At 41.6% G+C, this 27,441-nt stretch overlaps 1 protein-coding gene and 1 long non-coding RNA gene across 9 annotated transcripts in view; one reads left to right on the top strand and one right to left on the bottom strand.

Annotated features, from left to right (window-relative positions):
• The window catches only part of LOC138736365 (ral guanine nucleotide dissociation stimulator-like), a 152,219-nt gene that overhangs the window by 50,896 nt on the left and 73,882 nt on the right, over window positions 1-27,441 (bottom strand). For 2 of the 7 annotated variants that reach the window (XM_069885767.1, XM_069885809.1), the window contains exon 1: window positions 712-1,107. The exons of 2 other annotated variants lie outside the window; for them this stretch is intronic. In XM_069885767.1, the coding sequence (XP_069741868.1) occupies window positions 712-894 (183 nt within the window). In that variant the 5' untranslated portion in view covers window positions 895-1,107. Of the gene's footprint in view, window positions 1-711; window positions 1,108-1,622; window positions 1,761-27,441 lie in introns of those variants that run through there. 3 more of the 7 variants (XM_069885772.1, XM_069885798.1, XM_069885757.1) reach the window with 3 other exon arrangements.
• LOC138736377 (uncharacterized) lies at window positions 734-26,356 on the top strand. 2 transcript variants are annotated; one of them, XR_011340248.1, is made up of 2 exons: window positions 734-1,825; window positions 26,107-26,356. It is a non-coding gene; the product is annotated as an uncharacterized lncRNA (long non-coding RNA). The 2 variants fall into 2 exon arrangements; XR_011340247.1 differs by lacking the exon at window positions 26,107-26,356 and adding an exon at window positions 3,350-3,634.

Raw genomic sequence — 27,441 nt, forward strand, 5'->3', positions numbered from 1 at the left:
GGTGGCATTGGCACACTGAAGAGTGGATACTACGAGGTGGCATTGGCACACTGAAGAGTGGATACTACGAGGTGGCATTGGCACACTGAAGAGTGGATACTACGAGGTGGCATTGGCACACTGAAGAGTGGATACTACGAGGTGGCATTGGCACACTGAAGAGTGGATACTACGAGGTGGCATTGGCACACTGAAGAGTGGATACTACGAGGTGGCATTGGCACACTGAAGATTGGATACTACGAGGTGGCATTGGCACACTGAAGATTGGATACTACGAGGTGGCATTACAGCTCCCCTTGAAACAAGCAGGAGACCCCACGACATGAACATTACAGAAATGACTGAGCTTCGCAGCAACCGTGGGGCTGGTTTAGAGTGAGCACGTTATCTCGTGAAAAGATCTTGCCTGGAATCACAGAATCCATTCAGCCCGCGGCTTTCACGCCACCATTTGATAGAATAAGCCGGTCAGTTTCAGTCCCTCTCCCCTACAAACTTCTTCCCTATCAAGTGCCTGTCCAATTTCTTTCTGAACGCACCAACTGATTCATCCTCGTCCTTAAAGAAAAACAATCTCAAATCATTATTACGCCAAGGAAAATAAGAATGATTGCATTCTTTGCATCCGTGTGGATAGGTTATTGAACCAGGCACTAACGGAGATGACTCCCTCCACCCACCCCACTGAGAGGGAGAGTCCAAGCCTACCTCATTCACGGGGAGATCGGGATCCAGCTGCGTGAAGCTGCTGAGGACCACGTTGCTAGGGTCTCCAGTCACCTCCAGCCTCACGGAATCCCAGATGGTCTTCAGGCGCCTCGAACTGTCAAACATCATCTGCCCGCTGACTGCCAAGTCATTTGGACGCTCCGGCCACATTAGGTAAACCATGAGAAAAGTTGGTGCTGCCTCCTCTTACAACGAGAAGAACCAAGCCATCCCCCCTTCGTCTGCCGGAGTCGACTGCTGGGTCCTTTTAAAGAGGGGCTCTTCTCCACTCACTGAAGACTTCAAGCCGCGGCTGAGCCATAAATGGAATGTGGCAGCCAGTCACTGCAATCACCCCCGCCTCTTGGGCAGGTCAATGATGTCACCATTGTTCAGCTGCGCCTCCTGCATCCTCCCAACAGTGGACTGGATTTCCCGTGACACCGGAGCGGACCGATACGAAATATCATTCACGTGACACGAGGATCAAAGACTGATGAACATAAGGAGCAGCGCGACGTTAATTGTGATTTTTTTTCTCTATTCATAAGAAGAGGGATGTTTTCACCTAAAAATGGCCACACCATTTTTTTTTAACCCTAAGTTGGCTCCGCCAGTACTGGAGTTCAGTGTCGACTTTGTTTCAACCACAGCTGCTTTGACACTGTAGCTACTACCCCCTAGAAATGTATCAACTTTCCTGTGGAACCCCTTATCTCACTCGCACAGGGTATGGGGGGGGGGGGGGAGTTCCGGCGGCGTGGGAATTGCAACATCGTTGCCCCAGGGTTAGATACCAAAAAGGAAGGGCACGGCCGGATGAATCTCATGAATATCAAATGCTAACAAGTCAATAAATATAAAGGCTTTATGGTGAATAAAGTCTATTTTCGGTTAAGAAAAAAACATACGATGACTGCTGTCTGGCCCGCTGGTTCTTGCAGGAGCTCAGTGCTTGCTCGTACACTTCGAGCAACAGACTGTGGGGAAGAACCGGTCCAAGGTCCCGCTGCCGCTGGACACTGGCAGCTCCTCAAACGCATTGTTCAGACGCACGATGTCACCGTGAATATATTGATCTGATGACACCGTTCGTATAAAATTAGACGTTCAGGTTGGACTATTTTCTGCTATATGTCCTTCATTATGTATGATTTACCCATAACGTTTATTTTAGGTATCATATGAATTTGGCCCTGGGGTCTGTTTCTGTGCTTCTGTGCATCCCATCGGATGGACAAGGTCCAGGACATTTCCAACCAACGTGTGGTCAGCTCCGACACAACGTGGTCTTTTCAACCTTAAATTAAAATCAAAATAGAAACGCAGATTGAGGGGGGACTTGATAGAGGTGTTTAAGATTTTAAAAGGGACAGAGTAAATGTGGATAGGCTTTTTCAATTAAGAGTGGGGGAGATTCAAACTAGAGGGCATGTTTAAGATTGAAGGGGGAAAATTATAAGGGGAACATGAGGGGAAATTTATTTATGCAAAGGGTGGTAGGGATGTGGAATGAGGTTCCGGCAGATGTGGTTGAGGCGGGATCATTGGTTACATTTAAGGATAGACTGGATAGTTACATGGAGAGGAGAGGACTGGAAGGGTATGGATTGGGTGCTGGTCAGTGGGACTAGGAGGGTGGGAATTTGTTTCGGCATGGACTAGTAGGGCCGAACTGGCCTGTTCTGTGCTGTAAGTGGTTATATGATGGAAATCTGAAATGAAAACAGAAGATGCCCGGGTAAAACACAAGCAAGCACCTGTGAACAAGAGAATAAATTCACATTCCGGATGCCCGGCCGCTCATCCGCAGTGAGAAAGATGGAAACAAGGTCGTTGAAGTTGTAGAACAGATTGGAGAGGGCAATGAGAGGAACAAGGGGGATTTCTCTGGTCGATTGAAAGAATGGAGCAGTCAAGATATGAATAAGTTTATTTGTGTAATGCGTTGCTAGAGTTGTTCGACGTGATGGTGTCTACGTCTGACTATATAAAGAAAAGGAAACTATCAAAAGGATGCCATCCCATGTGCATAACAACAAAGTCAGATCTGCATCCGGAAGACAATATGCTAAAAAGTAGATAAGCTTTCTTTCAAACATTTAATAAACAAACACTAGCTCGTACACCAAAGAACTCTTGAACTCCTGGGCAAGTAATGAGCTGATGGAGGAACTCAACACGTCAGGCAGCATCCATGGGTAGAAATGGACAGTCAATATTTCAGGTTGGGGCCCTTTACCTAGAGTACTGAAATGGTGTCTGATCCACTGAGTTCCACCGTCAGCTCATTGTTTGCTCAACTCAGCCTCTGCAGTTTTGGTGTTTCTCTCGAGAATGGTGGCACAGGCTCAGTAGGCATGCCAGAGTTGTACCTAGGGAGTGCCACACTGTTGGGGTGCCATTTTTTGTTTCAGACTTTAAGTAGAAGATCTTATTTGTCACCTCATAAATTGGCCTTCACATTCTATACATTGTACAAGTATACAAATGGAACATCCTGGTTTTCAAGGAAGGTGCAGTAAAAATTCTTTATGTGTTTGTTTTCCATCTTTATTGCTCTGAGATTGAATCCAGAGCAAGAGGAGAATGCAATCATTTGGTGTTCACTGACTATCCACACTCTGTTTTATACCAGACTCATCTCAAGATGTGAAACATGCCCCTTTGGGTCGTTAGAATATTTGGAGCTGACATTTGATCTCATGGTTGCCAAGTGGATACAGGAATTACATGTGCAGGATGAAACTCTCACATGTGGTTGGGAGTTCCAAACTTGCTGCATTATCTTTCAACTCCCAGCAATACAAGATTAATTTCCCTGGAACTGCTGCGAATTGCCATTGGCAGGGGTGTGCTGTGAGGAGGAATTGCCTCCAATAATCAGGAAGCACATTGAGAATGAAGTCATTTTTGTGCAGAACATGTGTTTGACATGATTTTCCAAAAGGGTAAAATGCAAATTCTTGAATGTGCACAGGGAACTGTACAAACGAATGCCAATGAGGATCAGGGTATCCCTCTTGCCCTGGTATTCTGTCTGACAAGTGAATAGCATGACTGGCAGGTCCAGCACAACACTAAGTTACATGCAACTATAAGATTCTTGCACTACCATATAGTCAGAACTGTTTATTTCTACTTAGCTCTTTCCTAAAGTCATGCAATCAGAACTCTGGAATGTTTCCAGTTCACACATGGGAGCTCTTTACTGTGCTGGTTTTTCTCTGCCTTGTTTCTAAGTGGTCCACCCTCTGACAAATGCCTGGTGCTGAATGTCTTTAATTAGATTCACTCATCAGTCCAGCATGTTTTAATGAGTAACAATTTTCTCTGTCGCAGTTGGCAGCAGGAGCACACTGCAGGTTGGGAACTGCAGCAAAGCAGAAGGCAAGCCCTGCCAAATGATGGCCACTTGTATCATTGGGGATACCTTGCACTGGGGCTGCTCTCATTGGAGGGAGGGTCAGTATTCACAGAACAATTATCTCAGGTAATTGGAAAAAAGCCAATGGGTCTCCTTTTACGAGATAAGTTATAACCTGGAGAGCACAGTATGGAAGAGCAAAGAGCGATGGCAACTTTAATCAGAAATTCATATGGAACTGGAATTAGCTGGGCTATTCTTTCATAGAGTAAGGACAACTGAGATAGAGAAATGAACTTCTGATGCCAAAACTAGAGGATAGATTGGAAGGGCAATATTAAATCAGTATCACCACCTGACTCATTCATGCCAAGACCAATATCTTTCTTGAAGTACTTAATTCAAGTGGTCATTCTTCACTGGTGACAATATAGTATCAGCTGACTATTCACATTTATGGATGTTGCACCAATTGGGAAGCGAACCTGAGTCTGCCTTGGCCCAACGTACCCACTTACTAAAGGCACACCATTATCTTCTCCAGGTGTTAGAGGCTGCCAGCCATTGTTAGCTGAACTAATGTGGAGGAAGTTTAGGGACCACGTGTGTTGGGTTCAGGATAGGCTGGCCTCACTGGCAGCCCTAATTCCCTCTAGCCCTGACATCCAATCAACCTTGCCCTTCTTCAGGCCTCCCAGCTATGAAATGACCACAGAACCATGTCTCAAATGGCAGCAACATGGTAACTGAGTAAATGGCTCAGGAAGACGAGATGAAAGAACATTTAGTTATTCCAGAGTGCATTAAAATACAAGGGCAAAACTCCATGGGGGTGTATGGTTTTGGCCACTCTGCAGATTTTAAAACAAAGAAAATACTAATGGAGTTTAGAGAGGATAAGAGGAATCAAAATTACGCAGCTCAGAAACAAGCCATTCAGCTCAACTTGTCCATGCTAACAAAGTTGTCTACCTAGTAATTCCATTTGCTTGTGTTTGGCCGTGAACCATCTAAAAGTTTCCTACCCATGTATTTTTAAATGATGGAATTGTACCTGTCTCTACCATTTTCACTGGGAGCTCATTCCATATACTTACTGCCCTCTGTTCACTCTCGTTCAGCGCTGCTCTGTTTACTGTGGTTCACTATAGTTGAATGCAGCTCTATTCTTGATGACTCACTATTTTTCACAATGAATTCACTGTGGTTTAATGTGATTCACAATGGTTTTCTGTAGACCAGAACATATTTCTGCATTTCATTCCAATTTACAATGGTCCAGTGCTACATCCATCATGGGTCACAATTGATCACTATATTTCACAAAGGTTCACTAGGCTTCATTGTTGCTTTGCTCACTAGTGGTGTGGTTCATAATGTTACAATATACTTAATGAACATTCATTTTTTTTCAGATCTGCTCTTTTAAATGTGCTTCAGCCACTATGTTAACATTTGCCCTCTTAGAATCAGTAACTTAGGCTATGATTCTGTGTGCTTTGCAGTCTGTCAAAATAGACATGGCTGTTGAATGCTGACTGAATGATTTTGTTTAACCTTTTCGCTGTGCTCTTTAATATATAAAATAGTTGTGCTTGTTATTTTGAACACCCTTTCTTCCTCAACCCCCAAAGAGGGGCAGGGAGGGGGCTGATCTGAGGAGGAGATCAAGCTGTGTCATGTCAGCTGGGTTGCGATTCCAGGGACCTGGTGACCTTCTTCGCTTGGCCAAAGGACTAAGCAATTGGTCCCTCCCCCATCACAGCTGCCGCAATCAGTGGGGAGCTGTGGGATCGAACAAGTGTTCAACTAATACCACTCTGCAGCACTCTATTATAAATACATAGCATCATTAATCACCAGTATGCCGTCACTATGGCCTACAGCCATCTATTGACGAGAAAGTATGAACAGAAAATGCTGTAAATGGCAGCAATAGCCATGAGAGAATAGAGAGCGAGAAACTGTTCCCATTGGTGAAGGAATCAAGAACAATGAATCATGGACAGAAAATGATTGGCAACAGAACCAAAAGTTACTTTTTTTTTTAAACAGCCAGGATAGTACTGGAGACACAATTTCAGGTTTAAGCTGCTCTGTCAGTTAACGTCAACTGAAAAAATACTGGAGGTGCTCCAAATGCTCACAGCACTTCTGAGCCAACATGCGAAGTCAGCCAGAGACAAGTAATGAACCTGGTCAGGAGGTAGATCTCTCTCTCAGTGGGGGAGCATTTTAATGAGAATGATCACAACTCCCTAAGCTTTAACATAGCTATGGTTAAGGATAAAAGCAGACAAAATGGGAAAGTGTTTAATTGGGAAGGGCTAATTACGATGGGATGAGGCAGGAACTAGGGAGAGTAAATTGGAAATAGATGTTCAAGGGTGAAAGCACAGAACTAATGTGGAGGAAGTTTAGGGACCACGTGTGTTGGGTTCAGGATAGGCTGGCCTCACTGAGGCAGGGAAAAGATGGTCGGAAAAGTGAACCATGGTTGATGAAACAGGTGAAGCAGCTGGTGGGTGGCACCGGTTGGCGTAGTGGTTAGCGCAACATCTTTACTGCACCAGCGATCAGGATTAGAATCCCATGTCTGCATGGGTTTTCTTCAGAGGCTCCAGGTTCCTCCCACCATTTGAAACGCACCAGGGATGCAAGTTAATTGGGTGTAAATTGGGCAGCACAGACTGATGGGCCAAAATGGCCTGTTACCGTGCTGTATGTCTACATTTTTTAAAATTTGAAAATATAAATGTTGTTAATTGGATATGATAAGAGGAAAGGTGAGAACTGATTTCGGATCTGTGCAATGAGACTGAGGGAAAATGGAAGAGAGAAAGACAGAAAGACAGAGAGAGACAGAGCTAGAGGAAAGGCAACAGAGGAAGAAGGGGGCAAGGTTAATGGAAACTGGAGAAATCAAAATTAATGCCATATGGTTGGAGGGATTAGATGGAAGGTGAGATTCTGTTCTACCAATTTGTGGGCGGTCTCTGTCTGGCAATGCACGAGTCTATGGTCAGACATGTCAGCAAGGGAATGGGATGTGGAATTGAAATTGGTGGCCACTGGGAGATCAACATTATTGCAGCGGACAGAGCCGTGGTGCTCAACAAAGCGATCTCCCAGTCTGCACCCAACCTCTCCAATGTAGAGGAGATCACAACGGGAGCACCGGATGCAGTAGATGACCCCTGCAGATTCATGTGAAATGTTGCTTCACTTGCAAGGGCTGTTTGGGACCCTGAATGGTGGTGAGGGAGCATGTGTGGGCACAAGAAGTGGAGCATCTCCTGTGGTCACAGGGGTAGGTGCCAAGGGGACGATTGGAGGGAAGGGAGGACAAAGGAATCATGGAGGGAGCAGAAAACAGGGAGAGGAGGAGAGGAGAATATATGTGGTTTGATTTGATAATATCACCAGTTGAGTTTCCAGACATTAGACATTAGAAAGAATAAAAGGGTCATCACAGGAGACAAGGTAAAGAACATGGTCAAGCAGACAGCACTGCCGCTCTGTTTCAGAGGAAGTTTAGATGTACAAGAAAGATTGAATGAATTATGCAGTAATTCCCCCAGTTTATTCTGAACAAAACTAAAATTTCACTCAGTTGTTTTCTAATAAACCATGTTACAGTTCAGGAGAAAGTTTTCAGAATTGTGCTTTGGGAATCCCCTAAAGACGAGGCCAGGGATCTCCATAAACCCAAGGAACTATTTAACAAATGCAAAAATTCCCCTGCCTAATTGGCTGAAGAAGCAGGCACAATTTCAGGGTTAAGCTGCTCTGTCAGTTAACGTCAACTGCAAAATTACTGAAGGTGCTCCAAATGGTCACAGCACTTCTGAGCCAACACGCAGAGTCAGCCAGAGACATATCTCTGTCCAGTGGCTCTCATAGGAAAGCACTGTTAGGAATCAGCTACAAACCCTTACTAGTCCTCTTGTTGTTATCAACTGTATTTAATTCAGCAATACTCAAACCCTCAAATCAAAACTTTGTGTGTCCAAGTTCCAGGAGAGAATAAAATCTGGTGTGAAAAAATAGGAAGTGCTATTGATTTTTTTTTTAAATCACAGATGCGGCTGTTATTACATTACTATATAAATTTAACATAAAAATACCTTTCTGCTATCTTGACATAATTCACAGCACAATGTAAATGTATTTTCCCAATGAAACTGAAATAAACCAGAAACATCAAGCATGGAAATGACTTTTCCCAGAGGTATTAATCCAAAATCTGTTCCCTTTGTAGCTCCTTTTCTGACATTGATATGCACATTTTGTGGAACTGTGGAACTCTTTTAAGTATTTTGATGGATATTACAGAAAAGGTCATCACTTGGTCAATGTTGACAATCTCCCTGAGGAATAGATTTTTGGCAACTCATTTCTGGATTAGTTCCCAGTGAACAGTCTGTGATCATAAGGCAAGCAATTTGAGAGTACTGTAGCTCCTCTGCCTCCCCGCACATCAAGTTTCCTCAAGTAAACAGCTGAAAACTGAAAAACATCATGAAATCAGTGATCATAGATATTGGGTACGATTAAAAATTAGGAAGATCTGTAGGTGGGAATGTATTATAAAAAGACAACGCACTGGTGGTAATGCCTTAGATACACAAAAATACTCATATTATTATGTAAGATAATGGGCAACACAAAGATGGCAATGCATTAGGTGCAGCACAACACTTGAGGAGTGATGTTATACTCAGGACAACACAGAAGTGGAAATCCATTTTATATTTAGGGTAGCACAGATGGAAATATGTTCTTTGAAGAGTGACATGGGGGCAACACAGAGGCAACATGTTGCAACCAGGACACTAAAAAAGATGAAAGTGCATTGCAAGCTCAAGGGTGGGTATTATGACATGTGAAATAGGAAATTAATTTCTTATTAAGCACCCATTTTGAGAGGTGGTAACTTTTTTGAAATGCTCTCTGCCTCTCTGTTAGAGGTTGTTGACAGCAGGGAATGAAACGAGAGGCACGGATGGCGTCGCGGTTAGCGCAACGCCTTTACAGCGCCAGCAATCGGGACCTGGATTTGATCCCAGTGCTGTCTGTAAGGAGTTTGTATGTTCTTCCCATGTCCATGTGGCTTTTCCCCAGGGGCTCCGATTTCCTCCCACCGTACAAAACGTACCGGGGTGCAGGTTAATTGGGTGTAATTGGACAGCACGGAATCACGGGCTGAAATAGCCTGTTACCATGCAAATTTTAAAATTTCAAAACACTTACTTATTTCATAAATCCAATGTTAGCAGAAATCAGTTCAGTGTCAGCCCTCTGCTCTGGGCCAATAATATCTTTTAACCCCCACCCAGTATCAAATGGAAAACATTTTAATTTGCAACGTAGGGCAAGTTTCCAATGTCTGCTAATGAACATAAGAAAAAGGAGCAAGAAAAGACCACTCTGGCTCATCGTGCCTGCTCCATCATTCAATGTGATTATGGCTGATCTGATGAGAGGCTCATCTCCACCTACCTGCCTTTTCATATCCCTTAATTCCCTTCCTATGTAGAAATCTATCTAACCTTGTCTTAAACATATTTACTGAGTTACCTCCACTGCTACAATGGGCAGTGAATTCCACAGATTCACCGCCCTCTGGGAAAAGCAGTTCCTCCTCATCTCTGTCCTAAATTTACTATCCCGAATCTAATAGAGGTTATGCCCCCTAGTTCTGGTCTCCCCCACCAGTGGTTGTCAAGTAAAGCTGCTCAAGCTCATTTTACACAGGACATATATCTAACCAAGAAAGGGAGGCTCCCCTTTGTACTGGGTGGAATTAAAGCCCAGACCTGCGGGTAAAAGCAGCAGCGGCAGACTCATCCCTGGACCAGCCATCTCTCTTAGGAAGACAATTCACATTTTTTTAAACACATGTTCGTCATGAGTCATCGTTGACATTGTGCCTGATGATGGCTAAATACTTGTTTAGGTTTATAATAATACACTGTTAAATCATGAACCTATTATCTTGTGATTTGCACAATTCACTTGCAGTCACAAATCCAAATCCCGTCAATGACATATGAGAATTTAATCCAAGTAATTAAATAAATCTGTGATTTTAATCTCATACATCATCAATATGAAAGTACAGAATGTTGTAAACACCCATCTGGTTCACTGATAAATCTCAGGGGAAGAAATCCAAGCAATTTAACAGCAAACAAAAAATCCTGAAGTTCTAGGATATGTGAAAAAGAGAGAATTTAAATGTGACTAAGAGTCACAATAGATAATGATAGAAATTATTGACAATCAATTGTACTTTAGACATCACCTTTAATGGAGCAAATGATCCCATAATCCTTATGAAGCAAAATCTAATATTAGGAGGAATTAGCTCTGCTGAGTGTTTCCATCATTTTTTGATTTAATTTGATATTGAATCCAACCTTATTAAAGAAAAAGTTTTTAAAGTCAAAGAAGGAAAGAGGATAGTGGACAGAGCGATTACAGAAAAGAGTACCAGAGCTTAGCACGTAGGCAGGGGAATGCCAAAGCAATTAAAATGGGAGATGAATGTTGGCATATTGCTGCAAGAGAGGTGTCAAAAACTTGCAACTAATCAGAGTTGGATACACACTACGGATGAAGCTCAACTGAAAATAGAAGCAATGAACTGATGGTGGTTTCTTAAATCATGGGAGGTTGTGACAGAAGGCATCGCATTTTGGAGGAACAATCTGTCAACTAAGGGACTCGAAAGATTCACTGCTAGAAGGGAACAACCAGTTATTTTGGATGCGATTTATTTCCATTATTATAATTTACATAATATTGGTTGGCACCTCTTTAAGAATGGCATCTTTGTGTATATATAATGACAACATATTCAAGGGAGTCACTGTCCTGCTTCTGGAAAGTTGCAACCTCGTTGTGTAGTAGCAGAAAGATGTTGTTTTGCTCAAGTTTTTCTACAGATCTTTCTTTGTTAGTTTAAATATCCAGCTATCCTCTTGTATCTTAGTAAACAAGACATTGAGACAGTTTCTTGTAAGGTACTTTTTCATTATTTAAGTTGGAATTATTTGTGGTTCAGCCAACCCCAGTGAGGCTTGACTGGTAAGATCTTCACAGATATGTTATCAATTTCTCTTTGAAGTTATTGAGATTCTGGTGCAATTGTAGTCTGAACATTTCAATCTATATTCACTCATAGCAATTAGACAAATCTTTCCCAGCTGCCATGGTACAACTCTGAAGTCAGATTCATCATTGCCAGGAGGCACTAACAAAGCTGTTTCCTCTGCAGATAAAATGGTGGCCAGCATCTAATGGATTCAGTCCTGAGCTTGGGTACTGGCTCTGAGAAGTTTGCACTTAACCTCTGTGATCACATGTATTTCATCCAGATGAGGTAGTTTGTTCCCACACCTCAGATACATTGGAAGGTTAACTGAGCAGCAGTAAATTAGCCTTTAGTGTAGATGAATGCCAAAAAGAATCAAAAGGAATTTGATGGTTGAAACAGAATAAATTTCATGGCTACAAGAGAAGGGTAAAAGAACAAATTGGACTGTTTCTCTGGGAGCTAGCATGGACACCAAGAGCCAAATGGCCTCTTCCTGTGTCAGTAAAAACATAAGGTAAATATAGTCATTCACTCTCCCAATCACCCTTGAGGCTATGACCTGCTGTGGGAATGGGATAAGTACAGACAGCTTGAATTCCCTTTGAATTTTAACAACTTGTTTCTAAATTGCATCTGTAATGTAGTGAAATGGTCCTGGGAGGGCGGGAGAGGGGGTCATTATAGTTATATAAAACTGATCATCTGGCCTTTTGAGGTGACATTGATACAACTGACCAACACATCTAGATAAAGAAGTAGGTTTTAATGAGCTTTTTGAAGAAGAGTGAGACACAGATACGAATAAGGTATACTCAATAGCCTGAAACATGGATCCCAGAGGGTGGGGATTGGATGAGCTTACAGAGATAATGAGAGATAAGGTCAGGAAGGAAATCAAAATTGAGGATGAAATGTTTGAAGTTAAGGTGGTTCGAGGACCTGAAGTCAATGTGCATCCGTGGGCGGATAGTTACTGGACTAGCTATGAGTTAATGGCTTGAGCAGCAGGGTTTGGCTGAACTCAGGTCACTGGCAGGTAGAGGTTAGGGAACTTCATTGGGCACCTGCCCTTCATTCTTGGAAATGGTTGCTAATTGACAGAGACGTTTATTGGACATTTCCAAAACGTTCTCAAACATCCTCTTTCCTATACTGTCATTCCCCTTTAACTGTTCCCTTCCTTTTAAGCCACATAAACACAATGTGAAAATAGATTCCAAGCCTTTTTACTGTTTTACTTGCCTTCCAGTAATCGTCTCCCTGATGCATGTCCAAATATCATTCTATCTTTATGAGCTGAGCACGGCAACATGTTGATTTCAAAACTTCTCCACCATCGCCCCCCCCCCCCAAAAAGACATCTTGAATGTTAGCCAATGTCCAAGTTCCTCTCCTGAAGCTGAAGTATTAATTCCAGTCTGACACTTCAGTCCAACACAATGGAGGCTGATGCACCCTCAGAGTTCTCAGCCAATTTTCATTCCTCATTTGTACCTTCCAAACATTAAAGAAAAATCATCCGGTCATTATCCTATTGTTGCTCCACAACTACTTCACCATCACTTTGGGGTGTTCTGATTAGATGAAATAGAAATTTAAATTGAAATTACATCCATATTCGATGATCTGGGGCTGATATCCACTCTTGGAACTATAAATAGTGTAGGGGAGATCTCATTGGAGTCTGCGGAAGGAATGATTACTTCAATGTCTCCTTATGGCATTGTATCTCTCTTGGATATTAGGAAACTAAACATTAGATCTGTGCAATCATTCCTCTGGGATTTGTGCAGTGACATTATAAATTGTATCCACTGAAAATATTAAACTCACTGAAAATATTAGCTCTTTGTGCTGTTTCTATATTTTAGTTGGAAGAGGGTAAGCTGGATATATTTAAGGCAATATCCCTGCTTCTGTGTTTGGAAGCTCGCTGCCAGATGGGTGGTGGGGATTGGAAAGATATCAGAAAACATAAAATCAGATTCAATTGTTTAGCTTTATCCTTCCCTCCTCCACAAACCTCCCCCCCCCAACCCCCATCACTGCTATACGTATTCACGTGAGGCAGAAACAATGCCAATGAGCTGAGCTTGCCCCTTCATTCTGTGATAAACAGTATAATTATTTTTGCTAACTTCATATTTGCTACAAGATAAGATGTGAGCCAGGAAATCAACCCTTCAGCCATAGGCGTTCTCTAAACGGGGTAAGGAAGACACTCCACTGCCGTGCTGGTTAGAGCGAGTGGCCTGTTTAATGCTGTGCAGGGGGAAAATAACTTCAATATGTGGCAGCCACATGACCTGACATCAGTCAGTAGAAACAACCCCTCATTGAATGAGGAATGACTCAGACACAGATAATGCTGCAAGGGCTTGGTTGTGAGCCAGGAGCAGAGCACTTTTTCAATAAAAGGCAAAGCCTTTCAGGGACTGAAGAGTTTCCTGTTATTCTGTAAATGTGTTTGGACAAAATCTTCAATTAAAAAAAATGGTTGTGCAATTTGTACAGCTGCAGGTTCGATGGTGATCCCTGATACTGTGTAGACAAAGGAGGAAAAACCCAACACCCAACCCCAACCAACAAATTTTCCCCTGCAACCGCTGCAACCGTGTCTGCCTGTCCTGCATCGGACTTGTCAGCCACAAACAAGCCTGCAGCTGACGTGGACATTACCCCTCCATAAATCTTCATCCGCGAAGCCAAGCCAAAGAAAGATATCTGATATTCAACAGAAAACTAAACATTGAAGAATTACAATCATTTTTCCTGTGACATGTACATTGAATGTGTGGAGTTCACATGTTCTCCCTCACACCTTGTTCCAATTTCTTCGCGTTCCTCCCATCCCAAAAGGGAAAACATCTGCACTGTCAAGCTCCTTCAGAATCCTTCATGTCTCACTCAAATCACCAATCATTTGTCTGAACTCCAGTGCAGAAAGAACCATTCTGCTTAACCTTTCTTCATCAGACAAGCACTTCATTCTGGTATTATGTTACACACTGAGAAAGCTGAACAGGTGAGGTATTGCCAGTTGATCTGAATTCAGTCTTAAGACACTGAGAAAATTCCTCTGCTCTTCAAATTTTACCATGGGCTCTTTCCAGGTGAGAGGCAGCTCATGCTTAACATGTGAGTAAATAATGTTGCCCTTTCCTAGTACCCCTGCAGATTGAAACAAGTCAAATTGACCCTCAGACACAGCCCAGTACATCCTAGGCACTCTCCCATCATTGAGAAAAAAAATCTGCATGGAATGCAACTGCAGCAACAATCATCAAGGACCCACACCACCCAGCACATGCTCCATTCTTGCTCCTGCCATTAGGAAAGAGGTTGAGGTGCCACAGGACATGCACCACTAGGTTCAGAAGCAGTTGCTATCCCTCTGCCATCAGACTCCTCAACAACAAACTCAATCAGAAACCCCTTTCACACTTAGATCCCACTAACTTGGCCGTTCAGTGTCCTGGAATAGGAATGGGTGTTTGGCTTTTACACACTTGACCACTCCTAACTGCGACACTGAATGCTTTCACACTTACAAGGAGTCATCCCCAGGGATAGGACTGTTCTACCTTCTACCGGTGACTTCATGGCACATCGAGTGATGGAGGACCTGCCTTAAATCCTGATCAATGCATTGTGATCTTGTATTTGAACAAAATGAATCATGCCTAATTATAACATAGTTAAGCAATATGAGCCCTTCAGCCCCTGTTGTTGTGCTGACCTATATAAACCTTTATAAGGGACCATGGGAAAGTGCGAGCAATAAATAGCAATAGTGGGCAATTTTTAAACAGGGTGGGAAAGTTGGTAGTGCTATAACGCTCAATTTATACAGAGTGGGAAAGTTTGTAGTATTATCATGTACAATTTATAAATACCATGAGGAAAAGGCGATGGTGGATCTGCCCTACCAGAATGCCATGCCGCAGAGAAAGGGCTGTATGCCCAGCTGCATGCATGAAGCATTCAGAGAGGTTTCTCTGCGGCATGGTATTCTGGGAAGTCAGGTCTGCCATTGCTTTCTTTCCCCCCAGTCTTTATAAATCGTGCGCTATTGCACTACTAATTTGCCCACGCTGTTTAAAAATTTTCTGCTATTCCTATTTATTGGTATTTTCCCTCTCTCTCTCTCTCCCCCCCCCCCCCTGCGACTTTCCCACAGCAAAGTTTATACCTTAATTTTAATCTTTTCTTCCTGCACTAGTGCAAAAACTTGGGTCATTTCAATCCCACAATCCAATTACGCGTTTCACACTTGCCTGATTGCATCGCTGGCGCCTGCAGATGCCTGGGATTGTACAAGGTTAATTCCTGGGAACATTTGCAAGTGTGAAAGTTGCTAGAGACTCATTTTCACGTTATAGATTTTTTTTCTCTCTGCATTACAGTTTGTTTACATTTCTTTGTTTACATTTCTCTTTTTTGTTTATGCATCTTTTTCCTGATTACAGTTTACACTACCAACAAGTAGAAATTCTGCATTGCCTGCAGTAAAATTAATCTGGGTTGTAGGCAATGACAATAAGTCTGAACTTTAAACTTTGAGTCTCTTGTCAGGATATCCCAACATCCTTTCACCATCTAGGTACCTTAATGAAAATGCTGTAATGTCGCAGTGGATCCACTCATATCTCACTCTGAAAGCAGATAATGAGATAAATTATACAATTTTAAAGGTTAATTGAGGGATATTTATTCGCTGGGAGACCAGGAAGAGAAGCCTCGGTATCAAATCATGGGAACCACTGTCGATGTGACAGGGTTGATAGAGCTGTGGTTTAATACCTTATCTATATGCAGGACCCCTTTGGTGAGATAGACCCTCATACTGCACTGCTGCATAGGTCAAGAGTTTATGCTCCAGTCCTGGAGAAAGAATTCACAACGAGCCCCTGGTATACAGGTAGAATGTCAGCAAGGACTATTGGAAGCATTGATAGCTGCAAGATATGCCAATAAATTTGGAAAACGCAAAGCTTCAGTTTAGGAACCTTCTTCTGTGACTGTGTGATATGAAACTACATAATGTACAGCGATAAGTAATTACAATTTCTCAATACCCTATGTGGTTTACGAAAGGAAACTTTCTTTGCCGGGAATACATATGGAACCTTGCAGATGAAAATCTGCTCACTGCAGAAGTTCTTACTTCCTATGGACAATAGGACTCCTCACCCAATATTCAAAGCTCTGGGCTTGAAGCACGTTCATAAGCGCACCTTGTCATTGATCTGTGTGTCTGTCCTGGAAGATCTGTTCTCAAGATCAAGAAACTGATCAAAACCTGTAATTCCTTTTGGTGGCAGATATTCCCATTCTGCATAGCCCAAGGACAACACAAATGGCAGCAGCAGTAGCTATCTCACCTCCAGGCAAGTAATCTGCACCACATAATCCATGCTGATTCTATTGCACAACTGAGTGAGTCCTACAATGCAAGATGTGCTGCCTTTCAGAAGGCAGTCCTTCCCTTCCCATTCAGCTCTCCTTGTCAGCTAGTGCAGACACTAATGAATGTTAACAAACCAAAGAGATGGCTGTTGACTTAAGGATGGTCCGGGAGGACCTTGCTCCCCTGATCATTGATGGCTCTACCTTTGAGGTCATCGAGTATCCTCGGTTTGCACCTGGCAGAGAACCTCACCTGGTCCCTTAACACCAGCTCCATAGCCAAGTAGCGCCTCTACTTCCTGCAAAGGCTGAGGAAGGTCCATCTCCAACCCTCCATCCTCACTATATTGTACAGAGGATGTATTGACAGCATTCTATGCAACTGCATCACTCTCTGGTTTGGAAGCTGTACCACCTGCAGAGGATAGTGAAGTCGGCGGAAAAGATCACTGGGGAACCTCTTCCCAGCATTGAGGACATCTAACATACTTGATGCAGGTGGAAAGCAATAAACATTGTGAAAGACTCCACACATCCCACATGTAAACTGTTCTCCCTTCTGCCATCTAGAAGGAGGTACCGTAACACTTGGTCCTTACATTAAGAGTGGGAAACAGCTTTTTCTCCCAAGCCATCAGGCTCCTGAAATTCCCAGTACAGATGTGGATAGTGCACCGTAGTTAATGTGTTAACTACTTTCCTAACTTATATCTATGTAAATATGCTCCGTGATCCTGGAGAAACATCATCTCGTCCTACATAGCGAGTATGGTATGAACGATAAATAAAGTTGACTTGACTTGAGTAAAAAGTCATCACTTCTTGTTTCAAACTCCACTTTACATCTTTCCCTTTTTTCCACTGATCTACTGGCTTTCCAAACATAAATTTAGGGTCACTTTAGTATGACATACCTAATTATCGTCAGCTACATTGAAACCTGGTCTCCTAGGGTAATCCACGTACAAAGCCTGTATTAAATGGAATTCCCCAAAAGAATCTGCATTAATTTGGCTCTCTTGTTTGATAAGTTGTGCCAATTGTAATTTCCACAGGTTACTTCAGCAAAAGGATTAATGGGTATTTCCCAGCAAATTCGTGGTGAGGAATTTTCAAATCTCTGGTCATGTTTTGCTGGAAACTCAACTTCCTCTTTTGTGGAGACAGAAAAACAAAACTATTTCCCCGACAAACAAGAGGGAAAGTTGATTTCCTTCCCCATCCTGGCCTAAGGCTGGACTGGACAAGAATCAAAGATAACAGGACACCACTCAGCCCTTTGTTCTGAACACCCTTCTGATCCTACATTGATTTCTCTTTAACTCCATATCCAATTTTCTTCTGAAATTTACAATTAATTTTATTTCCAAAACCCCTTGAGATGTTTTATCTAGCTCATTAACTTCTGTAAAAATGAATTCATCATCTGGTTCTTTTACCATTTTTCTAACATAAGACTATGAAATGTTAGGAACACAATTAGGCCATTCAGCCTGTCAATCTGGTTCATCATTTGAATAATGGGTGATCTATTTTTCCTCAAACCCCATTCTCTTGACTTCTCCTTGGAACCTTTGACACCCTTACTAATCAAGAACCTGGAAACCTCTGCTTTAAATATACCCAATGACTTGTGTTACAAGTTCAGTGAACCCCATATACCAGCAGCAATGGTTCCTTAAACAAAATGAGTTTAATTCTCTGAGAATAGAACAACAAGATCAACACTTAACTTATCAACACTAAGTTATTTACACAATCCTTCCCCCCAACCTACTCTAAGCACAAGTGTGTGTAATGTGTTTTCAAGAAAGTCCTTTTTACTGGCCACTCTTCCACTGTCCACGATTCCAAGGCTTCAGTTTCCAGTAATCTTCAATCCTGTGCACAGAATCAGTCATTACATTCAAGTCAACTTCAGCTTTACTTAGAATTACCAGGTAGGAAAGTTGTGGAGGGTTACAGAGAGATGGTTGTTGCTTGTTGGACACCCCAAACAGGAGTGTCTTCCAGAAGAAACTTGTCTTCTTTCCAGGTTCTTCTCACAGAGTTCTTCTCCTCTTCGCCACACCAGGAAGACTAGCCACCACTCCTGATTTCCACAGAGAGTACACTCAGGCTACCATATTAGAACACTACCCAGTCTTAAAAAAGAAAGCCTTTTCAGCAGACTCCTCTTCTGTTCAGACATTTCTCAGACTGCCTCCTGCTAACTCCTCCTCTCTCATTCTCGGCCCCACCCTCCTGATGTTCTTTTTTTTTGGCTTCAGTTTGCAAATGTTGCTAAAACCCAGAACCTTCTGTTCGCACCTGCCCTTGGAATTTTGCAAGGCTGTGTCTGTGAAATGCATGCAGCCTAACAGCTAACCTAATTCAAATCCCTTTTATAAGCATATATTTAATTAACCCATTGCATCACACTTGGCCTCCACAGCTGCCAGTGGCAACAAATTCCACAGATTCACCACATGCTGGTTGAAGAAATTCCTCCTCATCGCTATTCTCGAGGGATGTCCTTTTATTTTGAGACTGTCCCTTTGGTTCTAGACACTCCCACTCTTGGAAACATCTTCTCCACATCCATTCTGTCCACCCTTTTTTAATACTTGGTAGGATTATTGTTATCACCTTGCAGAAAATCTGCCTACTCTTCCCCTCCTCCTCCACCCCATACAAAATGCTACATTGCTACATTTAAGGATAAGAATGGATCATACTGCTAAGCTCTGTCGAATACAGGCCAATTCTCTCAACTTAAGAAATCTGGATTTGGCTCCACCAAATACTCAACAAGAAGTCCTTTTGGAGGAGTCACGCGATGGAGTAGTGGCCGGACGGTGAACTCCAGCCCTCTCCAGAAAAGTCGGGAAAAACAAGAGAAAACACAAAGGCACAGAAATAAAAGTTACAGAAAAGTGAGTATAAAGGTGGAAAGAAGATGGCGACAAAAAAAGAAAAGTCGAAAGCAACGGTAAGAAGAGAGGAAGAGAAGACAAAGGAGGAAAAAGGTGAAGGCCTTACCTGTCCGAAGAGGCCCGCTGCGGAGAGAGAAACCCGCTCCCTCAGGTCGGTAAATAATGGACTACAAAAATGGCTCGCAGAGCCGAGTAAAAGTGCGCAACCGCGCATGCGCGAAGTTTCGCGCATGCGCGATGCGAATGAAAAAAAACACACCGACGGGAGGGGGGACCAGCTGGGGAGTCGATCTCCACAGCCGGCAACGACAGCTGCAGAACACCTGCAGCAAGAAGAGACCACAGAAGACAACAGAAACAAGAAAGAAGAGGAGGAAAGGGCAACAAAGAAACAACAGATGGCCAACCCAGAGGAAGAAGAAGAGGAAGAGTATGGTGAAATAGAAGAAGAAAAGAAAGGCAAGGTAAAGGATATACTTGCTCTTATTAGAGGATACATGGAATCATTTAAAGAATGGCAAACACAGGAATTTAAGGATTTAAGAAAAAGAATAAACAACACAGAAGAGAAAATAAATAAAATGGAGATGACCTTAACAGAAATGGGAAAGAAAATGGACAAGATGGAAGAGCGGGCAGTAGCAGCAGAAATGGAGGTAGAAGACTTAAAAAAGAAATTGGAGAAATCTAATAAAAAAACTAAAGAGACACAAGAACTACTAGCTCAAAAAATAGATACAATGGAAAACCATAACAGAAGAAATAACATAAAGATAGTGGGCCTTAAGGAAGATGAAGAAGGCAAGAATATGAGGGAGTTTATAAAAGAGTGGATCCCTAAGACCCTAGGATGTCCAGAACTACAGCAAGAATTGGAAATAGAAAGGGCACATAGAGTATTGGCCTCTAAACCACAACCACAACAAAAACCAAGATCTATTGTAGTAAAATTCCTAAGATATACTACAAGAGAAAAGGTACTGGAGAAGACAATGGAAAAAGTAAGAGAGGGCAACAAACCACTGGAGTATAAAGGGCAAAAAATCTTCATTTATCCAGATATAAGTTTTGAACTCCTAAAGAAGAGAAAAGAGTTCAATACAGCAAAGGCGATTTTATGGAAGAAAGGGTATAAATTTATACTAAAGCATCCAGCGGTATTGAAAATATTTATTCCAGGACAACAAAACAGACTATTCTCGGATCCAGAAGAAGCACGAAAATTTGCAGAACAATTACAAAAATAGACTGAGGGAGGAAGACGGGTAATGAGAGTTAAAATGATCACGATTGATATGTATGTGGGTAAAGACAAAAATAGACTGAGGGATGAAGACGGGTAATGAGAGTAAAAATGATCACGATTGATATGTATGCGGGTAAAGAGGTATAAGAGTGAATAGAGACAAGGAGCATACGTGAATGTATCTGTACTTAGAGGAAAATATAGATAGTATAGACAAGAATTAATAAGGGAAGGTAATGGAATAGAGAGAATAAGGAGGGAATTAAAAGAGTGACCTTTGTGACATATGAAAAGTGAAATCTTTTCTGGGGGAGGCGGGGTGGGGGGAAATAGCGGTCACTGCAAAATCAGTTGACGCTTGCGAGTGGATTCGCAAATCCAAATGGAGAGGGGAGATGTGGTTGTCCGACAAGGGATAAAGGACAACTCAGGAGGTGAATGGGAGATTGGGGATAAATAAGATAGAAATAGGAGAATAAGGAAAATGTTGGATGTTGTAGGAATGTTGTCTTATAAAGAGTTGAAAATAAGAAAACAGAAATGGAAAAGGAGGAAAGGTAATGATGGAAAAACGGAAAGAGAAGATAAACCAAATATAAAAGGGCTACGCTGAACTATATGTCTTTAAATATTAATGGAATACATAACCAAATTAAAAGGAATAAACTACCAAATTTAAATGAATAAATGTATTCCATTAGAAAAAATAACATATTGGTTAAGAAATAATATTGAAATATTCGAACAAGTATAGGAGCCTTACATTAAATACAATAGCGAAAACCTACCGGGGACAAACATTACCTAAGTTGATGGAAGGAGAAGGAAAGAAAAGAATGGACTCAGTAGAATTTCTGGTGTAATTTTGTTGAATGACAACATTGTCTGACTGGATTAATGCAACCTAGATTGTATACCTAAAATGGATGAGAGGGGGGGTGGGGGGGTGGTTTGGGAGGAAAGGGGGGGGGGGAGAAAAAGTCACTGTATATGTGTGAAAAAGAAATTGTGTATACCATGGCTAATGTGATTTATGGTGTGAAAAATAAAAAAATTTAAAAAAAAAAAAAAAAAAAAAAGTCCTTTTGGATATAGGTTGGTGTGTTAGTGGAAAAGTCGAGATTGAACATATTTACATAGTGTCTTTCGTCGCCTGGATCCCCCTAAAGCTCTATGGTACTATAGAAACCGTGCCTCCCTTCCTTATCCAGTTAACATTATTGAATCCAATTCTAGCATGGGCAGTGTTAGTGGAATTATTAACTCAATGCACTTGTTGGATCATTGCTGAGGAGTGGGGAAAGAATGGCCTTTGATTTGCTATGGACATAGTCAGTAAAATGGGTGTTTGTTGGTGTGAATTTAGTGAGTTTGTTTTTCTTCTATGTTACTCCATGAACTTTCTTATCCTCGTTCTCAGATTGAAGGAAGCTGGATAAGAAATCATTACAGACTTTTATGAATTTTCTCATGAATTACATAAAATTCAAAATGATTTTTTTTTCTGAAAACCGTCAATGACTTATTTATTTCCACTGGCCTGACTGGATCTGACACAGCCTTTAGTGGCCCTTTCTAGTGAAATGCCTTAACAGGAGGTCATAGTACACACCATCTGACTATGATAAGCCAAGTTTGGGATTGATGCCAGCAAGTATTTTACAGTGAGAATGATCCGGAGCTGAAACTTGTTGCCGGGAAGAGGAGACTGAACCAGAACACTGATCTCATTTGAGAACTAGCTCAATACTGTAACAGGGCAGGAGTTAAGATATGGCTTTCTGGAATAATGAAATAAAATGTGATTGACAGACCTTCTTCATCCAAACATTTTGAGTGATCTCAGCCAAATGAGACAATGGAAAATACCAAGAGCCTTTCTGCAATTATTTTTCTTGTACTCTGTTCAAGTGGTGATGTGATTTACAAAATCTCAGAACGTTATTGGAGTGCAGTAATGAGTACTGCTGGTTGTTAAACTGCCCCTCACTGCAGTCAAATTCCGTCAGGTGGGGTGGGTAATAAAGTCATGTGATACCTGCAGCACCATAGAAGCTCATCTCGTGAAAAGTGATCGTTTGGGCCCTTGTGTCTACTTTCAAAATGTAGATGTGGTCACACATCCCATTTTCACCCGTCTGTTTCTCATCATCTGCTATGACCTTCCCTTTAAAATTAATTGCCATGTTGTACATTGTAGAAAGAGAGTGTATGTGAAGTATGACTTGAAGCATAGTTGAGATTTAATGTAAGTCATGATGATGGCATGAGGTCAAAAGTGGATGTGCCAAAGAGAGAAAGAGTTTGTTTTCACTTTGGAGTCTCACATCGTACTGATTCAGCTGCTCATTTCATATTGCTTTCATCAGAAAGAACGAGGTTCTGAAGCCGGAGCAGGCCAGTCAGCTCTTTGCACCTGCTCTGTCAATCAATAAGATCATGGTTGACCTTTGACATCAGCACCACTTTCTTGCCTTTACCCCATATCTCGTGACTCTCTGAATATTCACAAATCTAATGCTCTCTTCCTTAATTTACTACTCACTGACAGACCTTCCACATTGCTTGGAAAGAGAATTCCAAACATACACTAACCCTCAAGTGAGTAAACCTATTCCTAACCAGCTCCTGGATGGCTAACCCCTTATCTTGGGATGTGCGTGAGGTATCCAGCCAGGAAAATAACATTTGTGCATCTATCCTGTCCAAAAATAATTTTGTACGTTTCAATGAGATCACCTCTTTTTCTTCTCAAACAACAAATCCACCATTCCAGGAATCAATCTGAGGAAGAATGTGTAGTAGCCACTTAACAACATAAGTCGAAATGACCACCTGGTTTGTTCCTTGCAATGATGCCTCGTAAAGATAACTAGACAAGATACAGTGGCAAATAATCACTAGAGCCTGAGATGATGTGGAGTATCTTATGTTTCCACTTACTAATTCCCCTTTAACTCATTTAATCGTGACAAGGAAGCAAAGTTCCTGTGAGGAACCCTGCTGCACTGGGCAAATCAGACGGTCAGCAGCCTGATTCCACAGCTGATGTGGATGGATGATCCCAGGTTAGCCCTTCAGGCTGACGGTTTAAGTTCGACTCCAAATATTAGTATGCATAATCCAAGCTGATGCACAGCATTCCATTTTGGCAGGAGAGTGGCCCAGTTGGAGGTGTTAGGTTGTGGTCTTATCCTGGTTCACTTCACTAATGTCTCTCAACCGACGTATTTTTTTGGGGGCCACTTTTGCACCGATTGTGGCTTGCTAGGCACAAAATGACTGCTCTGTTTTAAACCATACAATACTTAACACACTTCAAAGTGCATTAGGGTGTCTTGAGATGGTTGTTTTATATTGTGCTTTAAAATTGAACTCAGTATCATTGGTCGAAACCCTGGTTTTCCTGAGGGTTGGGATGTAAGCCCTGGGTAGCCCTCATGGCTAAATAACCTGCTGGCACTGCAGACTTGGTGTGTGATAAATATAAATGGGGTAGGACCAGTCATTATGGTCCCCAACATTAAGAGGAGCGCGAGAGAAACCACAGGAAGGCTGAGAGAGGAGGCTGGCCTGTTTTTTATCAGACACGAACAAGAACCGCACACCCAGCATCACCTGACGAATTTCCTGTGAACACTTTCATTCTGCACTCACTGAGATTTCTACCTAATGAGCAACAATTAAGCAACAGCAGGGGTGGCAGTGATTGCAGCAACTCTAATTACTTAACACTGCTAATAGGCAAGACAGAAACGTGGCAATCTGCAAGAATTATCTTTGTTGAGTGTTATTTTTTTGAGGCAGTATGGAGAAGGTGCATACATTACAGCCACCACCTATATTTGAAGCATCTCCAACATCGTGAAACGTCCTGAGGACCTTTTGCAGGAGCGACATCAAAGGAAATTTGAATCAGGACCATATATGACTACAGTTGCATCCTCATGAAGGGGACCATAAGCCAATGGGCCTTTATGCTAGAACCTATGGCTTAGCAACTGGAACCCTGTGCAGCAGGGTGGGAAACAAGTCAAATTTTGGTTTGATTCGGAGATTCCAGATTTTCATTTAAAAGCAGCATTTTTTTTGGATCCCATTCCTGCTGATCCATCTGTTCATAATCACAGCTGGCAAATCGTGTGGAAATTTGTTGAACTAACGCCATCAGGAAATATACTCCATAATACTCAATTAAAATCAGTTTTTAAAATTATGATGCAAGATGTCAGGTATTTTAAATTTTTTGTTGTTTATGGGCTGTCAGCATTTATTCAATCTTTGCAACATTAGGCCCTCGAGGGCCTAATGAACTAGATGAAGTTTCTCTAAACAACACGCCAATATCCTTACTGTTCATACAAGCTTTTCACTTCTGAATTATTCCTGATGAACTGAATGAAAATTCTTCAGCTGAAATTCGACTTCAGGGCCATTAATACAAGTATCTTCTAAGCTAACCTGGTATTCAATTTCTGAACCCTTAGAAATAGCATCTTACCATGTTCCTTGACTTTTTAAACAATAGCTCCTCATCCATTTTTTTGGCTATGGTCCCCTGAGACTCTGTTCAATGGATATGGGCTCTCTTCCCCATGAAGCAGTCAAATTTTGGTTTCTTTCATACTTCTCTCCTACTAACGACATTAAAAAAAGATTAGTTTATGTGAGGTGAAAAGGAAAACAAGGCTTTTACTTAAATATGCCATGGCCCTCGGAGGTGGGGGGGGGTGGGGGAAAGGCCCACGTTGAGAATGGCTGACCTAAACTGAAGGTATTTGGTTGTTTAAAGAGCTAGCATACATAAATCCTTTAAGAGGATTTGCAAGTTCAAGTGCAGAGTACATGGTTTGTTAACCACAAAATATTCCATTCATTCAGCAAATCTTGAACTTCTGGCGATCAAAACATTAAGTTTCAAATTATCATCTCCACTCACAACAATTATTATTAACCCTTTCAAGCCTCTTGAACTGAGTTTTCTAAAGTCTTATGCAGAGACACACTTTTGGTGTACTCAGATTTACTGAATTAGTGAGGGCAATGTGGAAGGCATTGTGACACAGACTGACTAAGGAACATATTGTCAAGTTTATTGTCATCTGATTGTACAAGTACAACCCGATGAAAGAGTCCTCGGTGCAAAACACAACCTGACATAACACACCTACAGACAAATAATACATAAACAGGAAAAGTATTTCTCTGTATAAATAAATATTGTTTCATGAATATGAGAATCTGGTGAGTGGGAGCAGTTCTTTCGGTCGTTCACCGTTCTCACTGCCTGTGGGAAGAAGCTGTTCCTCAGCCTGGTGGTGCTGGCTCTGATCTTCCTGTATCTCTTCTCCGACAGGAGCAGCTGAGAGAAGCGGTGTGTGGGGTGGATACATTCAAGGGAAAGCGAAGAATTCAAAGGATGCATTCATATGGTTCCTTTTCATCCCTTCCAAAATGTCCCAAAACTCTTTACTGTCAATGAAGTGCTTTTGAAGTGTAGGAAAAATGCAGCAACGAATTTGCTACAAACAGCAATGCAACAATGATTGGATATTTGTTTCAGCTACATTGACTGAGGGATAAATAAAGCCTTCTCTTTGATTTAATGCTGAGTGAACTTTTATTACTTACTGAGAGAGTTGACAGGGCATCAAATGTAACATTTAATCAAAAAGATTAGTGATTAGTAGCAGTGTAGCACTGCCCTTGGTACTGCACTGCTTTGACTAGCCAACTGAGATTTTAATTCTCCAGTTCTACGTCTTGGGGGTAAAGGCACCAATGACTAGGCCACAACGTATTAGAAATTACCAACTGCTCAAAACAAAATTACATTAAATAAAATTGCTTGCTAGATCACTTCAAAAGGCCGTTAAGAATAGACTATACATTACACCTCAAAAGTTAAATAAATGGGACCCAACAGTATCTGATAGATGTTTTTGATGTAAAAAAGAAATGGGAACAACAATTCATGCAATCTGGACATGTGAGAAAGTAGAAAAATTTTGGGAAGATCTCAATCAGATATTAAATAAAATAACAGAAAACAATATACCAAAGAATCCAGAGATCTTTCTTCTAAGTAACATAAAAAACAAAGAATTTGGAATTGATTTGGAGGAGGCACAAAAAAGATTTGTTAAGATAGCCCTAGCTGTAGCAAAAAAAATGTATTATGTCAACCTGGAAATTGGAAGATAATCTGAAAATACAACAATGGTATATAGAAATGAATAAATGTATTCCATTAGAAAAAATTACATATAGTTTAAGAAATAATATTGAAATATTCGAACAAATATGGGAGCCTTACATTAAATACAATAGTGAAAACCTACCGGGGACAATCATTACCTAAGTTGATGGAAGGAGAAGGAAAGAAAAGAATGGACTCAGTAGAATTTCTGGTGTATTTTTGTTGAATGACAACATTATCTGACTGGTTTAATGTATCCTAGATCCTAGATAGACAACAGACTCGCCAAGGCAAATAGCGCCTTTGGAAGACTACACAAAAGAGTCTGGAAAAACAACCAACTGAAAAACCTCACAAAGATAAGCGTATACAGAGCCGTTGTCATACCCACACTCCTGTTCGGCTCCGAATCATGGGTCCTCTACCGGCACCACCTACGGCTCCTAGAACGCTTCCACCAGCGTTGTCTCCGCTCCATCCTCAACATCCATT

Source organism: Narcine bancroftii, chromosome 1 (assembly GCF_036971445.1).
Source record: "Narcine bancroftii isolate sNarBan1 chromosome 1, sNarBan1.hap1, whole genome shotgun sequence".
In the NCBI taxonomy this organism is placed as follows: domain Eukaryota; kingdom Metazoa; phylum Chordata; class Chondrichthyes; order Torpediniformes; family Narcinidae; genus Narcine; species Narcine bancroftii.